At 31.2% G+C, this 19,092-nt stretch overlaps 1 protein-coding gene across 5 annotated transcripts in view; it reads right to left on the minus strand.

The window, feature by feature from the left end:
- SGCZ (sarcoglycan zeta) overlaps positions 1 to 19,092 on the minus strand; it is a 781,719-nt gene that overhangs the window by 541,223 nt on the left and 221,404 nt on the right. Inside the window, exon 1 of one of the 5 annotated variants that reach the window (XM_036228605.1) lies at positions 12,813 to 13,925. The exons of 2 other annotated variants lie outside the window; for them this stretch is intronic. In XM_036228605.1, the coding sequence (XP_036084498.1) occupies positions 12,813 to 12,962 (150 nt within the window). In that variant the 5' untranslated portion in view covers positions 12,963 to 13,925. Of the gene's footprint in view, positions 1 to 9,386; positions 13,926 to 19,092 lie in introns of those variants that run through there. 2 more of the 5 variants (XM_036228604.1, XM_036228607.1) reach the window with 2 other exon arrangements.

Consider the following 19,092-nt stretch of genomic DNA (forward strand, 5'->3'; position numbering starts at 1 on the left):
AAGGATTCAGCACAAGTCAAAAGATTTTAAAATAATGATATTATTCTAATAAATATTACAAGCGATATCTGTTTCTTCATCTTCAGATTCAAGGTGAAGAGTAGCTGCATTGACTCTAAGAAAGCTCTATGAGTGTTTTATTTACCTCTACTTTTTTCTGGTTTATAAATGTTTCAGTACCAAAAAAGGATAAAATGGTATCTTAAATAATAAACAAGTTAAATAATAAACTAGAGATATAATAAGAAAACATTCCCTTTCAAAGACATTCATACATTAGACAGACCCATCTTGCTGTTTTTCACTTAATGACTTAAAGGCAAAGTTATGTTCTGTAGTTTTTTTTTTTTATGCATATGAAACATACCAAAAATGACATAGAGATCCAAAATGGAAAGTCTCCCAGATTGACACAATTCATGAAATGTCCATTTGGAAGAAAATAAAATCCATCCTACCTCACCATAGGGGTGAGTAAATATTACTTTATATATATATTTAGAACTATATATATTTAAAATATAGATTTTTTTTTAATAAAAACATCTTAAGTAGTTGGACACATCGAATCAGGATAAAATAACGTGGAATGTAATAATGATGATTTCTAAGTTGTCATGGTTACTTGCTTGTCAAATGATGTTGTTAACTCACACACCACATCTGTTAGCAATAAAGCCAGATAGCAAAACTTTGAAAGTCACCATTCACCTAAGGTGAATAGGCCAAGATAAAAATGTGAAAACAATGGCATATATACAGTTCTTGGCTGCAATATGAAATAACCATTCTTTTGCCAGAATCCAGAAGCTTCCAGATGAAAAATAAAATTTTGAGTTGAATATGATCTCAACAGGAAATTAAATACAACTTTCTATCTTTTTGGAGGACTACCAACAATATCTCCTTGCCTCAGATCTGCTTCCAGTTCTTAACTGGGTTCCAAAAAGGAAAAGGACTAACGCTCCACAAATACAGAATATATCGTGTAGCTACACACTTAATCATTCTTGGTTGTTTTAGATTGTCAATTTGTTTTGCTTTTACTACTTAATAAAACATTATAATAAATTTTAATACATACTATCATAGGTATGTCCAACGTGGTAGAGTGAATAGAAATAAAAATAATATGAGAAGGTATATATTGGCAAACATAACTCATTTTTATTTAATTTAAAATCAAGAAATCATCCTAATTGTTCAGTTTATCCTTTAACAATTAGGATTTTGCTAGTGACAGCCAGAGGGCAGGGAGGTTGGGGGGCTGAGAGAAAGCAGTGAAAGGTTAAAGTACCAATTAGTAGCTGATAGATGCTGACAGGGATGGGGAGCATAGCACTGGGTGCCAGGAATTCAGTTAGCATTTATGTAATGGGCTAGGTGGAGAGCCAGAGGAGAAAAAGAACTGAGAGGATCGTTTCATAAATTATATAAATATTTAACCATAGTATTATATACCTGAAACTAATTATAAAATTTAAAAAATTAGGATGTTGATATTAAGAAGTTCAAACACATATTTGCATGACTTTAAAAACAAAATAATTTAACACATGCAGGTTATGTGTAGAAAATAAATATTTGTTTAACAATTTCTTACAATTCTAAATATCCAGACTGCTATTTCCTAAACTGTGTGCCTAACACAATATGGTCTTTGAAAAGAGGGTACTGAGTTAAATAAATTTGAAAAAACCATTCATGAAGACTTAAAATTCACCTTTACATGCAAAAGGCTTTGAAATATTTAAGCAAAATATAACAGTACTAGTTTAACTTTATTTCATGGCATCTTTTTTCATAACAAACTTTCATCGTATAAGCATAAAAAGCATAAACGTTTCCCTAAAAAGATATACTAAGATGACTCTGCAATAAAAGCATGCAACAAGTATGTCCTTCAGTGTAGTGTTGCACATTTACTTATTTTTGTCATGAAACTCTAGTAAAATCTATTTTTGCAACCATTATGGTAAATTATGTGTGACATATTTAATAAATGGTAGTACTATGCTCATTAAAAATATGAGTATATAATAATAGATCTCAGAAAAATATCAGTCAGAAATCAATGTGTGAAAATGGCAGTAGACAGAAAAGGAACAAGGATTTCTTTAGTAATAGGCTTTCCAAATGAAGTTGCTTGAAAGAAAAATCAATACAGTTCTTTGGTCCTTGGAATGATAAAATTAACACCATCTTATTTCAGAGCAATCCCTAGGACAACTGATTTTCATAAATGTGAGAAGAGAAAAAAAAATCATATGTGGAAAATAGACAGAAATGTTCTAGTTTATAGCACACTCGTGAAATTCATTTTCCCCAGATTTACAAAAGTAAAATTGACAATTCAAAATAGTTTATATTTAAGGTATACAACTTGATGGTTTGATATATGAATACATTGTGAAATAATAGCCATAATGGAGCTAATTAACATAGCCATCAACTCGCATAGTAACCATCTCCTTTTTTACATTTTAATAAGGAGTATATAAAGTAGAAAATCATATAAATTATCACTGTTGCATTTACATTAAAAAGAATGCATTCTTTTTAAAGGGTATGAAAGATTACTCAAAAATAAACACTTCTAAAGGGTAAAGTGTATTTAGATAAGCTGTGTAACCTACAATTATACATATACACATACAAATATATATGTGTAAAGTATAAACACACAAACTTCATACATATACATGTAATGTGAATGCACTAATGTCGTATGCAAAGATAATGGGGTACCAGGGGCATATATACTTTAATTCTTATTTCTGTACCTATGCATCCCTCAGCTTCATTCCTAATTCCTTCTCATATTAGCAACTATAGCTTCCTCTAATTATCCTATATCTATGATCCTAGTTAACATCTGAAAGCTGTTATTCAGGGAAATTTTCTCTGTTCACTGGCATTTCTTGTCCAACAAAGAAATCTCTTTGGCAAAAGGCTGTTTGGAAACAGTACATTACACTGAAAAATGCCAGAGTAGAGGTATATCAATGGAGTTATTTTAGTCATAGTACATAAGTTCCAAGAATAATACCTACCAAAATAATACTTTAAAATCTAAATGAAGAAATGTACAAAATACTAAAGGCATTTAAAACAATCTGTAAAATGCTCTTTCAAGTGCTCTTCCAAAAATTTTATCAAACAAGTAGGCAAAGTTACAAGAAGATAGATTCTCCATAAATATTAGTAATTCCTTTGTATACTTTTGGAAAACACACTATTCCTTTCAGTATACTAGGACATTACTTTGGGAAATACTGTTATACGCACAATTCAGAAGGCCTCACATTGTAGAAGAATTTGCCACTTTGCTGAAAGCCAGCCAAACAGCCCCCCAAATCATTCTTATTAGGTTGCTAATCCTGCAAAGCCTTTGCAAGCAGGAGGACTGGCACTTGGAAATGAGAGTGACACCTATTTGCTATATCTCATTTGTGTTTCTCATTGCAGTAAAAATGTTTTCTCAGTCAGTAAAAGTTATTTTACATCTATCTTACTTGTTTTTTTTCTGTTTTTCAGCCCACTTTCTTAAAGAGTTGAGATAATAATAATAATGATGATGATGATGATGATGATGATGATGTATGGATATCTCCCATAGTTTTAAAAGTGTACAAAGTTTACAAAGTTTTCATACATCTACATAAATGGTACCATACAAAAATATCTGTAAATTTAATATTAAGCCATTTGAAAGTAAATCCATTTGTATATGTACATCAGCTATTATAGGAATTTAACTTGAGAGACTGCATACTCCAGAAATAAAATATATATAGTCTTATATTTCTAATATGTTAGCCATTTTAACATGTTTTCCAGTAGAATGATAATTGTTGGTTTAAAAAAAAAATCAGAACTAGATTTTGCATTTAAAGTACAAACTAAACACACAACTAATTAACATACAGGTTTGTAAAATAATAGTGATACTCTCTACGTACTCTAAGGATTAACAACCCTTTTATATGGTAGGTAAATTTTAAAAAATGAGTTTTTAAAATACATTCTATGAGCAATTGGTAAATAACAAATATATAAGATTTTTACTAAAGTTCTTTGATTATCTACTGCCTTAAGATGATAAAATATTTATAACTAAAAATATAGCACTAGTCATACTATTTAGATAATATAGATATAGTATAGAAAAAACAAAATAAGATTCCTTATTCAAGAAAGTCAAATTTTTGACACCCCAAGTAACAACAACTTATAGTGAGAACCTAATCGAAGTCCTGCCAGAATATAGAAACCATAGAAGAAAGGACGAAAATAGTTCAAAAATATGACAATACAATGTTTTTCTCAACTAAATGTTAGCAGAAATATGGAATTGTTACTGTGCCAGGCTATTTTTTCAAGTATGTCTCAAATTTACCGGTGACCCTAACATGCTGTAAACCATATTGGTATAAGTCAGTACTTCACTGTGGAAGATCATATTCTGTAATTGCATGTAAAATTTAACCTTTCTTTTAAGGCAAACAAGCATTTGACTTTGTATTTTGGAGTTTTATAAATAAGATCCCATTTTGTGAGATGACAAAATACTGGTTTTCTTTTGTTCATCTAGACATGAACAAAGTTCCTCTTTTCGTACAGAAAACCTTTATGGGTAACTAGTCCTATACATATAAGTGGTCTTAATCTATATTCACAAGTATGTAGGCACATCGGAGGATTTGGGTGGGACATATAACTGAGACATAACTATTTTCAAAAGAATAATATCTATTACTTTGGTTACTTATTAACTTTGTTATCTGTATTAATTTACTGTTAGATCTGTACATGATATCCTTATTCATTGTCAGAAAAAGGAGTCATACTCAAAGCATAACATGAGTATGACTTTTCATTAAGTAACATAATTTTGAAAGTAGTCACATTTTTTCCAATAGTCTGACTGTATTTAGACTCATTACATAAAATATGTCTTGGCATATGTTAGTAGATATACTTATTAGCTAATCGAGATATACATTACCAAATAAATCTCTCTGCCTGAATAATCAGTGTTGATACATCAGTTCCACCGTAATCTCATCATTATACTTAATTTTATATAATGTTTTATTGACAAAATAATTTAAAATACAATGTTGAAAATTCCAATAACAAGGTAGCCCATTGAAGCATGAGATATATTTTTTATCAGCTGACTCATAATTATATTTTTCCATTATAATTTTAACCAAGTAGAAGGAAAATATATTGAGGGGCTCCTGATTAATTGATCTTATTCCTAATTGAAGGTTTCTTTAAAGTGTAATCAATAAAACTACTGGGCAAAAGAGACTGTCCAAAATCATTCCTAGTAATATAACATTAAGATTAGATTCTGTATTTAAATTTTCAATTCTTCCATTGGTTTAAACATTTCACTGTGATCCACAGCAAAAACCTGTTCTTATAAATTGATCAACTAAATGCAGACTGTAGCTCTCAACTGCTAATAGGTCATTAACTTTGAAACTATTTCCACATATATGTTTCCTGAACTCAGTGGGGCTCAACTAAAAGGAAAGACAAGGAGAGATGGTGTATTTGTGTGTATTTTTCTTCATGTGTATGTATTCTGACAGCATTTTAAAAAAATAAACAATGATTTCTCCTGTCTTTTCCATTATATATCATCTATACCTTTTTCTCATCATTAGAGTAAGAGGTGAGTATAAAATATGGAATCATATTTGTTTGGCTTTTAACATTTCAGAGTACTCTAAGCTCTATTATCTCATTTACCATTACTACATTTCTACAGAATGTTAGGGCAGTTATTATACTTATTATTTTTATTCAAATATGAAAACTATATCCATAAAAAGAAACCAAAAACGTATTGCCCTCTTGGTAAATCATACGGATAGGAGCAAAGTTAAGGTTTCTATTAAAAAATGACAGTCTAATTCTGTAGATGATATTCAGGAAGATACTATTCAGTTTTCTTAAGGGACAGATGAGGTGAGCATCCTTGTATTTCCTTCTTCCCAGTTTCTTTACTCATCCTTATAAGGGAGAATTTAAGTGATTAGACTGCTACATCTGAAATAAGTGTAGCAGCAGAGTATCTAATCACCATGGTTACACCTGTGAGCTTCACCCCACTAGTTCTCATAACTAAGTCCACAGTTTCTGGATGGTATAAGTTAAGAATACTTTTTTATCACAAAAGATTAAAAACACTTCTCTGGGTAATATTCCTGGAGTCTCATATCATTTTTAAATAAAATTTATAATATCTCTTTCAAACAAATTGTACATAATTATTGTGTAAATTCAAGAATACTCTAATAAGAGAATATTCCTACTCCTTAGAAATGTGCAATACTCATTTTAAGATATTTATGTATAAACAAAATAAATAATAATAAAGTGATAAATAAGTGAAATAATTTGTTATAATGGAAACAACTCTGTATTTTATTTCCTCACTGAAACTTTCTATACAATTATTTCCTCTGACTAAACCACCAATAATTTTTGTTTTTGATATATTTGGGGAAGGCTTGATTATTCATGCAGTCAAAAGACCTTTGATAGGGTCTTTCTACATCCGCTGCTTTGGGTGGAGGCATAAGAATGCCTGGTTACCTTCAGAGAGTAGGTTTTTCCAATTTTAAGAGCATCAGTATTGACCAGCATACATTACAGAATTGCTGTCAAGAGCCGGCTCTTAAATTTCGAAAATTATAAATCGGTACATAAGTATAATTAATCAATCTGGAGGCAACATGTTTTGACTTTTGGCATGGACTCCCAAGGACAAGTGAATGGCTTTAAAACATGTCCCCAGTGTCCAGCTCTGTGACCTAGCATAAAATGTTCACCTTTCTATATATCAGTGAGGATAATAACAATACTTAGCTTTTGCATTGGTAGGAGACTCAATGAGTTGATATTTTTAAGTTACTTAGAATAGCGTATCTTACATGTTGGTAATATTTATCTATATTTGTCAAATAAATGAAATATCCCAGATGTCAATTGTATATTGTTCTTTTCAGTCTTTTTGGAGTACATGAATAGAATTAGAAAGATGATAAAAATTAAAATATAGATTCTGTTTGAACAATTAAGACTAATTAGGTCTTAATTAAGAACAATTAAGTCCAATTACATGCATGGTATTTTTAACAGTAATGATGTCTACAATTTATTAAACATCTACTAATGATATTTACTACACTCCTCTTTATATGTCTTTTTTGCTTAGCTTTACCATAATCTGTTATGCATAGCTTATTTTTCCATTGTAAAGATGCAGAAACTAATGCCAGTAAATGGTAGAGGTTAGACTAACCGTCACTTATCTGAGCTGCTTTAGGTAACTTATTTATTGTTTGAAAGCTGAATGAACTAAATGTGAAAGACATTCTAGCTTTAGACCTTTGTAGGGCTGAGATCACTGACTACTGGACTAGGCTGTCAGACACTTAGGAACAGAGCCTTAAAGATCATAATAACCCAAACTGAAGTTGTGCTATAAAACTTGAAAGTGGCATTTAATGATTCCTGGACCCCATGCCAGCAAATCTGCCACTTTAGATATTACTGTCTTTTCTACAAAGAAAGCTGAACAAATACACTGTTAATCAAGAAGTTCTGAATCACTTATGAAGAGGAAATATTCAGTGGAGGTAAGAAAATAAATTAAAGTCAATTGAACATACCTGCCATTAAAAATAATAATAATTTAGAGAAAGGCAATAGAAACATAGCATTCTAGTTTAGATAATTTAATAAAAAAGAAGAAAAGATGATAATAGCTTAAGAGGATAGTGTGAAGGAGGCTATTAGCATATCGTAATAGAGACCAAATAAAGATGGACAAACAGAGAGAAAGGAGCACTGGAAATGTCATGGACTTCCCCTAGAAATATATAAGAAAAGGTGAAAGTAAGTAGTTGTACAGGTAAAAAGTTACACAGTTAACTTGTATACATTTAGAAATTATTAGGATGCTTAGTTTTGCACCTGACTTTAATTCATTCTAATACAGATAATGAATTATTTATTCTAGGATGTTTCATTAAGAATTACTATTTAAAAGACTTACTGCAGTAGCTCTGTGGTAGGCATAGCATATCCACTTAAGAAATAAGTAGTAGCTTGTGAAGGCTCATAATACCAGCATCACCAAAGGTCATACCCTTTCTCAAGCAGCCCATAATCATTTACCATTGAATGTAGGCTATAAAGGTCTAGCTCCTACCTCAGTTCAGGACAATCTTAAAGGGCCATCCTAGCTTTATAAATTCTGTAGATCAGCTGAGGAACTTGTTACAACTGCATCAGAGTTCAGCCTCTACTGCCCAATTTGCCTTCCTTCATTTCTTTAAGAGAGTTCGTGAGAACACTCTCTAATAATGTCCCTGCATTCATATTTTAATTTAATAAACTAAAACAATCTGTGAGGCAGCTGAAGTCCTCCAGAATAGTGTTGTAGTGGTAGAATCTTGAATTTACGTCACAAAAACCTGAGTTCAAATATCAGCTCCTCACTTACCATCTGTGTGACTCCAGGCAATTTCTCCATTATAAAATGAAGAAAACATTAGCCCCTACCTATAGGATTGTTGCGAAGATTAAATAGCATAATTCATATGTGTTTAACATAAATGCTTACTAAACAGCCAACATTTAATAAATTTTAGCTGAAATTGTAAACCTCTTATCTGTGCTTCTCTAAATCGACATATTAAAAAAAAAAAAAAAAATCTACCCAATAGACATTTGCTCTCCCAGATAAACAACTCCAATCATGCACTGGTATGCTCAAAGTTTTATCAATAGTGGACAGATGTTGCTACCAGAAGAATTGCACAAGTCCCTGACATTATTTTACAGATGAAAAGACTGCAACAATCAACAAACTGAACTGCTGTGATGACTTTGTATTCTCCTTTCCATATATCTTGTTACAGTTTAATAAAAGATCTCTTTTTGTAGGAGTCCAAATATTTTCAAATAATGAGTGGCCTTTAGAAACATAAAGAATGGGCTGAACACCAGATATACTAGATTAGAAAATAAAAGTAAAAATTATACTACGCAATCTGCATGATTTTTATATACCAGGTAATAGAAATCCATGAAAACATACTTTTTGCAATAATAATAGCCCACCTTATCTGTAGGGGACCCCCAGTGAATGTCTAAAACCATGGATAGTACTGAACCCTAGATATACAATGATGATTACTATACATACATTTCTATGAAAAAGTTTAATTTATAAATTAGACACAGTAAGAGATTAACAATAAATAATAAAATAGAATAATTATAACAGTATATTATAGTAAAAGTTATCTGAAAGTGGTTTCTATTTATCTCAAAATATCTTATTGCACTGTACTCACCCTTCTTGTGATGCTGTCAGATGATACAATGCCTAAGTGATGAGCTGAAGTGAGGTGAATGGCATAGGCACTGTGATATACTCTTAAGCTTCTATTATTAACCTTGACTAAGCACTTATCACTCACTGTAGCCACAATTTTTAATTTTGTGGTGTGATAGCAAAACTAGCACAAATTACTTTTTCCTTCTTTACAATTTCATGTGGAAAAAATTTGTTTTTACCTATATTTTAGCAACCTCGCATACTTTTTTATTCCTCCTTATGTCAAAATCTTTCACTTTTCAATTAAAGGAAATTCTTTACAGCTTCTTTTTGGCATATCCTAATTAGTAGCATCACTTCTCTCTGTGCTTTGTGGTCATTATTAAGTAAAGTAAGGGTTACTTAACGAAAGCATGGCAAAACCAGTCAATCTGATAACAGAGATGGCTACTAAGAGATGAAAGGGCAGAGAGCTACAGCGTGGAGACACTGGACAAAGGGATGAGTCACATCCCAGGCTAGAAGGAGGGGCACCGAGCAAGATTTTATCACACCACTCAGAATGGCATGCAATTTAAAATGTACGAAATGTTTATTTCTGGAATTTTCCATTTAATATTTTCAGATTTGTGGTTGACCTCAGGTAACAAATGGCGGAAAGTGAAACCACAGATCAGAGAGGACTACTGTATAATGAAACCTTTCTGGTGGTTTAAGAGCGTTCAGATCGCTTTTCATTTATCTAAATACCCTTGATTTTATTTTCTTTACCATCAAGATGTTGATGAAACTTGAAGCTATGCCAAATCATACTCAACTTTGCTTTGGCTTTTTAATTTAATTGATTTTATTTCAAATAATCCTTAGTCAGCTTCAGATCCCGAGGAACCAGCTGAGTAAGAGCTGAAGCAGTAGAAAATACCATGAGCATAAAAGGACTGTCTACAACTATTTGTGTAATGACATTATTACTGGGCTAAGCAATTTAGTCTTGGACTCACCATGCCTTTGATATTTGATATCAAATAATTAAAGATAATCTTTAAGGAATGCCTTCAACTTTAAATATTATCCATTCTATCAAATGTTTTCAGAACAAAAATTATTTTTGCTAAATTAATATTATTTGAGACAATTGTGATTCAAGTGAATATAGATCATCTAATCCTAGACTCTTAGATTCCCCCCCCCAAAAAAAATGTTTACAATTTCATCTTCAGAATCATGAATACAAATTATTTATACATGGAATAGTTTGGAGTACTCTCCTGGACCTTAGGAATATAAACAATATAAGATATGATCCTTGTCTTCTCAAGTATGAAGTATTTTTGCATCTATTTAACACAAAATAACAATTCATGGCAACACATGTATGTTAAATATATAGAACAAGAAATAAAACTTATCATAAGAGGAACCAAATTAAAAACTGACTTGCCAAGATCCAGGGATGTTAAGGAAAATTATTAGAGAAAGTTGTCTTCTTTCAAAGATTTATGTATTTTAAACTTAACCCTATAGGAAGAACTGAAATTTTTATCATCAAATTCTAACTCACTGAATTAATTTTACAACTGAAAATTGAATGTCTATACTAGGGTCTACCTTTCTCTTTTAAATAGATTTGAAGTCTTTAAAAAATGAAATAATATATCTTTTTTTGAACTGGAATTTAAACATCTCTATGTGTTTGAAAGGTTATTTTCTGATAGAAAACTATGAACTCAAGTGAAATTGCTCTGTAACTTCAGAGCAGTGGTTTGGATAAAGTCAGCTTTCACAGACAAGATAGTGTCATTTCCTAGAAGACTAATCTAGATGGTTTTTAATTCTGCTTTGACTTGATAAAATGGTTGCTATTATCTACTACAATATTTCTAACAGAAAATTGAAAATGTCTCCAATTAATTATATTGTTTCTAAAAATGTGTAAAATGAGCTTTCTTAATTTTCAGAGAAAAAGAGAACCTCTCTGGATGTATGCCCAGAACTACAGATATAACAGAATTGGATGTGCAGAGACAAAATATAGATATGGTAGCAATTAAACAAACTAAAATTGTTTCCATAGCAATTAAACAAACTAAAATTATTTCATTTGGAATTTTTCTACAGTTACAAAATGGCAGGTTACAAACTGAGTTAAAGAAGTTATTTCTTTTATGATATTGAGCAAACACTCCCAGGAGACCATATATTAACTGTGCCACTACCTGTTCAATTTATTAAAAATAACTTCAAGATTCCTTCTCTACTTCATTATATGTAGGACGGAATTCAAAGGCAATGAACAATTTCAAATCCATTGGAAACAAATTGCATGGTAAACTATGTCACAAGAGAACAATCGTTGCTACTTAAGTGAAAGCTTCCTCTCTGTCATTTGCTTAAAGGCTACTATTTTTCTAAAATAAAAGCATGTTTTCAAATTTTATTTTATAATCATCAGTACAGCTAGTGATTATGCTACGCGGACATCTAAAATGGAATTACAGACTTTCTGATGTGGGAACCCACTCAGAACTCCAAAGTTGGTATGATAGTTGTTTTAGGCTGAAAATTTGAGATTGAACAGATGCAGAAATAAGCCTTTTTTGGAGTTTCCTTTATTTGACTAAAAGTAGTAACTTCTAGAAAATGAGGCTGCCATAAATTACTCCCAGGAGACAGAGCAAAGAAAACCTACCATAAACCGCCTTTGGGGGTAGACCAGTTGCATCCACGTAAACAAAAGTTAACAACATTTTTTTTTAAAACTTTCCCTTTATTCTAAAAATCTATTAGTCTTTCCTAAAGAAACCTATCTGTTCTCACATAGAAGTCTTTTATCCCTCTTCCCCTACTAGGTTAGGTATATAAGCCTCCCATTATAACCATTTAGGGAGCTAGGTAATTTTTTAATTAGCTCTGTCATGCATATAAATAAATCTTTTTTCCCCGTTAATCTATTTTTTTATAAATTTTATTTGTAGGTTCACATTTACTAACCAAGAGGGTAAAGGAAAAGGTTTTCCTTCTGGACAATAGCAATCAAGGTACCTAAACAATATTTCAAATATCAGATATGATAAGGCTGATCTGTGTACCCATAAAATGGAGAGCCCATACTACTGGTTCTGCCCAGGTCACAAACCCAACCTGCTTCAACGTGCACTTGCGGAAACCTCTGTCAATGAAACCTAATACACACCAATCACAATCCTCTATCTTAGCTTTAGCTATTTTACCTGACCCTAGGAAACAGGACCTCTTAGACTTAAAACAAAAACCCAGTCCTCCTAGCCAATCATGCCCCCTCTCCACATTGCTGCTTCTAACGATAAAACCAACTTTTGTCCAAAATGCCCGAGTAAAGTGCACCACTGCTTATTACACACTGTACTCCCCCAATCCATGCATTATTTTCCTTTGAATAAAAGACAACAAACTCATTACTAACTTGTTTTAGTTTGGGCGACGTCACGGGACTGAAGACAGCTGCCACACATTTCAAGACGACCGCTGGAAGCAGGAGACGGTATCCAGAGAGTACTTGTAGTTTGCAACCCGCCCAGGTGCTCTCCAGGATCTCTGTAAGCTTTTCTCCCATCAGGCTCAGTTTTTTGTATGTTCTGAGCACTTCCGGTTTCTTTGTCCTAATTCTTCCGGGTGGAAATTTGCGCTATGACAGATTTCAGGTTTTCCCATTGAGACTTATCAGGCCACAACATTTGGGTTACTGGCCAAATGTTGAATTAGGGAGGATTATGTTAACAAAGGAAAATAATGGATACACTTCACTCTACGAAAGCAAGATGGCAGCCTAGAGGATCCACAAAGTCCGCAGCAAAAACTGTTGGGGGTTATTGCTGGAGGGTATAAGAAAAAAATTAAGGGAAATTAAGACAAAAAATACATACTGTTTTGACCACTGGCACATGAAAATCTAAGGAGGCACAAGACAGACTATTCAAACCATTAGGGCAACCACCACTATAAAGCATCTAATGGAAGGAATAATAGATTTATTGCAAATGAGAATCTCCAAAACCAAAGCCACAAAGTTGGTGGGCATGGGATTCAGCATGTAAAAGCTGTTAAATCAAGGGCCCCAACACCCCGGCTCCCTTCAGACCATCCTGTGGCTTATTAGGAGCCATTTCGCCCAGCAGGAAGTGAACTGCCTGTGAGCAGGTGAAGCTCATCTGTATTTGCAGCAGCTGCACAGCATTAGCATCACTGCCTGAGCTCCACCTCAGATCATTAGGGATTAGGTTCTAATAGGAGCACCTGTACCTCATGCTAAAAAGGTTGGGGACCACTGTTTAGAGTACTCACCATTTTGTTATTTGACATATATAAAAGATGTTAGAAAAAAATAGCTAATTAAAAGCAAAAGCCTATAAGGAGTTTTATATGTGCTGGCATTCTTAAACTAAGGAAGATAATTCAAATAATTAAAACTAGATTCGAAAAAAGCATGTCTTTCAATTTTCATGAAACAAAGGCTTATTCATATAATTCCAGGTTCTTTGGAAAAGAAAAAAATAGTGTTCAGTTTATTTTCTATGTAAATAGACTTAAAAATAATAAAATAGAATATCTTCCTCAATTTTTTTCAACAGAGCAAATTGAACTTGAAGCTAAATATTCCAATATGTTAAAAGCTTAATTTGTTAAAGATTTGTTATTATTATTATTATTACTTCATGTTTATTTGAAGTATATTCTCATATTTTTATCTAGGAATTTTAGTCATTTTCTGTACTTCAGCATTTAAATTTAAAAGTTGATTTTCTTATTTAGCATATATGTATGATACGCAAACATGCAAAAACTGGTCTCTGATTATTACTATCAAAGACAAAATTATCTTTAAAACAAAGCATGATTCTAATCCACCTGGAGTATATTTTTGTTTTAATTTCTTAAAATCAGTAATTTACTGCACACACAGCATAACCATCCCTGCTTTAAAAGAGAGAGAGAGAGAGAACGTCATGCTAACAGTTTTTATTTTTATGTTTCAAGAATCAAAATGTTTTAAAAATTGATCTAGCACTTAGAAATTTTATGAAAAAGTAGTTCTCAAGAGTTCCATGCCTGTAAATAAATGGGCAGAAATGGCCAAGGCTGACAGCTTGCCTGAGGTCATTTGAAAAGGCAAGCAACTCTAGAAACCCCAATATTTCTGGTCTAAGTGGCAAGATTCCTGGGCCAGGCACTACAAAGCTGCTATTTTTTTCAGAATTTGGTTTGGCTTCACTTTTCTAAAGCTGTCCCAGATGGACAAGAAAAGTAAGACAATCTATACTGTGGTTCTTGTGTTCTGTTAGCACCAGCGAAGAGATGTGAGGTCCAACATCGGGATTCCTTACGAATTTAGCAAAAAATGCATAAAAGAAAACATATCTATTCTGGACATTCTATGGACAAAATAATCACAGCAAAGCAGAGATTATTTTTTTACATTGTTAAACAGCAAACGTATGATTTACAAGTAGATTATCTTAAAGTGAATTATCTGAAAAGCATAGATAAATTCACCAAAGAAAAAATATAAATCATTATTAATATATAGGACAATCACAAAAACAGGAAACAATAAACAGCAGAGTCAATCTGCACAAATATTAGATATTATTAATATCATATATGGAATATATGTATAATAATAAATCTAAATTAAAGATGTACATGATGTGTTAGGCCCAGACATGTGAATAAAGAATAAGAGACTATAAAATGACCAAGATTATTTAGAAAATAACCAAAGGGAACTTTTAGTAATTAAAAAGTAGAATAACAAAATAATAATTAAATGGACAGTTTAAAGAGCAGATTAGCCAGAGATGAAGAAGGAATTCACCAATTGGGATACAGAGCCACAGTAAGTACTCAGAATACATCACAGAAAGTTAAAAAATAAATATGAAAGAGTGGTTAAGACACATGAGGATAGATTGAGAACTTCCTACATTTCTAGAAGTATAATAAAGACAGTATGTGGCTGAAACAATATATTAAGGAATAATGTTTAAAGAGAGTTTTTTAAAAAAGTAATAACATAAAAATTTCAAACTCAAGAAGCCTAAAGAAATCCCACATCTACCCATACCAAAGTGAACCTGAAAACACAAAGGACAAGGGAACTGCCCAAATGCATCCCAAAAATTACTATAAATTATCTACAGAGGAACAACAGCTACACTGATAGGTGTCTCTTAAATATAAATACAAAAAGTCTAAAGTCATCGAATAACTTTACAAAAAAAAGTCAATAAACCTAAAATTGTTTATTCAGTAATAAAATAGCTTTTGAAAATGGAGGACAAAAAGGGGTAAAAAGACAATTTCATAAAAATCCAAATGGTCATAATTTTTTGCAATTATAATGAATTAAAAAAATGTATAACGAACATAATTTAGAAGCACAATTTAGAAACACAATTTAGAAAGATTTAAGAAAATTATATGATCATGTTTAAAACATGCTGATTTTTTTAAATTAGGTATTAATGTCATGTTGAAAATACAGAGTTAAGGTATTGGATAACTATCATTAATATTGAATAATAATAAGGTATTCTAAGATCCTTAAATTATCTGGTGTAAGGGCAAAAATACTGATTAAATTTAGACACTTTTTTAGTAAAATGTACAAGTAAATTGCCAAGAGTAACTTATAGTAAATGGAGAAAATGTAATAAGTAAAACACAATTCTAATTAATCTAAAATATGTGCTCAAATAAATTAGAAAAAATGAATAAATATATAATTTCAATAACTGTGATGAATTAAACCTTCTGATTAAAAGACAAAGACTGATAAGCTGTATAAATCCTAAAGCTGGAAAAATACATATACAAGAAACTCTCCTAAATTATATGAACACAGAGTTTGGAAAGAAAAGAGCAAAAACTAGAAATTAAAAATCCAAAGAAAGATGATAAACTTATTAATATCAGATCCAAAGACACTTTAAAGCAAAACAAATGAAAAGAACGAAGAAAATCACTTCCATGTGATTAAAGGGTCTACTCACTTGGAGAATATAACAATCCCAAACTTTAATGATTTTGCACTCAAGATATATTAAGAAAAAGTTATTTTAACTATAAGGAAGAATGGACAAATTTCCCCATTGCTATTCAAGATCCTCTATGTGTAAATCAGTAATAGTAGGTCAGGCAGAAAAATATCCAATAAGCCTATGAAGTACAAGTATAACATAATACAACATAAGTATATACAACATAAGTATAAATATTGATTTAATGTACATCTATAGAACTCTGAATCTAATAGAATACACGTCATTATTTAGTCTATATGAATAAAAATAAATCTCAAAGGGAGATCAAATAAATTTCTAAAGATAACCATGCAGACCAAATTAATGACAGAAACATGTTTTATTTTTTGAAAATTAAATTTAAGAATTAGGAAAAAAGTAGAAACCTCTATATTCAAAAATAAACCAAAATGAAAATCAGATACTCAAAACAGAATTTTAATAAAAATATATATTCAAACTTGTGGTACTCACTATATCACAATGATACTTATAAAATTTACTACCTCAATGTCTTATATGAAAAAAAGAAATAATGAAAATTAAAAATATAAACTTTCCACTTAAAAAGTTAAAAAAATATGTTAACCAATGTTCAAAGGAAACATAAAGAACAAAGATTAAAGAAATAGAAACAAAAAAGACATTAAAGTAGTCAAGCACTGATTATCTAACTACATTAATAAACTTAACAAAAAAACTTTGTCAAGATTGTTCAAGACAAAAATATAGATATTACCGTACAAAAAGGTAATTAGATGTTTTTAAAAATATCGTCCACTAAAGTTGACAACTTAAAATTGAAATTTTCAGAGTCTGATACAGCACCCCACACACAGAACTCATTAAATAGCTTCAGGGCCTTTTTAAGGGCCTCAACTATTCTACGGCTCCTGATTTCTATTTCAACCTTGGATGCTTTTTGTCAGTCAGGATCCTATTTTAGTGAATACCAAGGACTGGAGACTTTAGGTCTATCCCAGATCTAGGGCACCTTTGACAGAATATCTACCAAATGGAACTTGGTACCTACAGCTACTCTTATCTCAGTTTATACTCTTAGGATCACTAGTGCAACCTCAAGGCCTGATATGTAGGCAAGTGAAAACTTAAGACTAGCGAGAACTACTAAGTACCTACCTTACAGTCAATATCTTCTTCAAAACATGGTCAGGATTAATATACTCTAGAATATAATGCTTTCTGAAACTGGTTTCTAAATTTTAAATTTTCACACATTAACACACACACATATTCACCAAAACAAATTTAATGAAACAATAGTACAGACAACTTTTATCATATAAGGATAGTTAAATAAAATAAAATAAAACTAATCAAGGAACAAGAAAGATGATCCTAGCTTTATAAAAATAAATGCTACTTTAACAAATAAAAAAATGATATTGTCTTAGAACACTTGACAACTGGAAGATTAATATTTACCTATATATAAATATTCAATTTTCTAAGAGCTGGTGAAAACACATCACCAGTCCACAGACATATTTGACATGAAAACAAAGGGATCTCCCGCCTGAGACTAATGCAAGTAGTATTCACTCAAGGGAAGCAATTTTCAGGACTTCAAAGTTTCCACGTGCTACTCCTCTGATTTTGTCTCCACTCTAGCTCCCACTTTACTTTGTCACAATTCAAAGAACTAAAACCATATGTATTTCAACTAAAGTATTCATCACTTTTACCTCTGTGGTTTAATGAAACAGTTATGAATGGAGTCATCTTCTCATTGAATAATCTATTTTAGTGTTTAGGAGATCAGCACATAATATGATCAATGGAATTAATTCAGTTAGTAACTATTTACAAGTTATGTTTATGTTTGTGTTTATACAAGGATATGTGCTTAAGGTTCATTCTTAAGTCACTGGGGAAAATCTTCCCTTTGAACCTATCAATTCTATCTTCTGATATTGGTGATGATCAAAAAGTCAAAATAGCATAGCAACCTAGGCTCTTGGGATTTGCACTAGTCAAGCCAAAAAACCTGAAGACATTCCAAGATTTCATAAACAGGAAGCAGCAACATATAAATATATCATTATAGGGACAATACTATAGCTCACCTTCATACGATGTTATCTTACCTAATGCATGAAGCATTATATAAAATATATACAAAATCTTCTCAATTTTTTTATTTAAATTTATAAGTAAATAGACTGACTTATAAATTTATTTCTTTAGTAGATGCTATATTATGCTCTCAAACTTCACCAATGTTCAGCAAAGAATGTATATCCTATCATCATCAATAATGTTTTGATTTTTCCTAATATATATATGTGGTTTTAGAAAACAAACTTGGAATCCTAAGTCAAATTATATATAAGTTAAATTAAAGATGAGCTAAAGATTTAAACCTAAAAATAAAAAGATAAAATACTACAAGAAATTTATTAAAAATATTCTTATTAACTGTCGAGAGTTAGGAAGTCTTTTTAGGAAGGCAGAAAACCTGGAAGCCAACATAAACTGACACACATGTTTGAAAATATATGAATAAAATGCATGTATTTATAGATCACCAAAGATTCCATAAATGAACTCAGAAGAGAAACCATAGAATGGAAGAAAAGTTTCACAACACGTATGAACCCAAAAGGAAGTACACTGTTAATATATAAAGGGCTCCTTCAAATT

Source organism: Rousettus aegyptiacus, unplaced genomic scaffold, assembly GCF_014176215.1.
Source record: "Rousettus aegyptiacus isolate mRouAeg1 unplaced genomic scaffold, mRouAeg1.p scaffold_m13_p_11, whole genome shotgun sequence".
In the NCBI taxonomy this organism is placed as follows: Eukaryota; Metazoa; Chordata; class Mammalia; order Chiroptera; family Pteropodidae; genus Rousettus; species Rousettus aegyptiacus.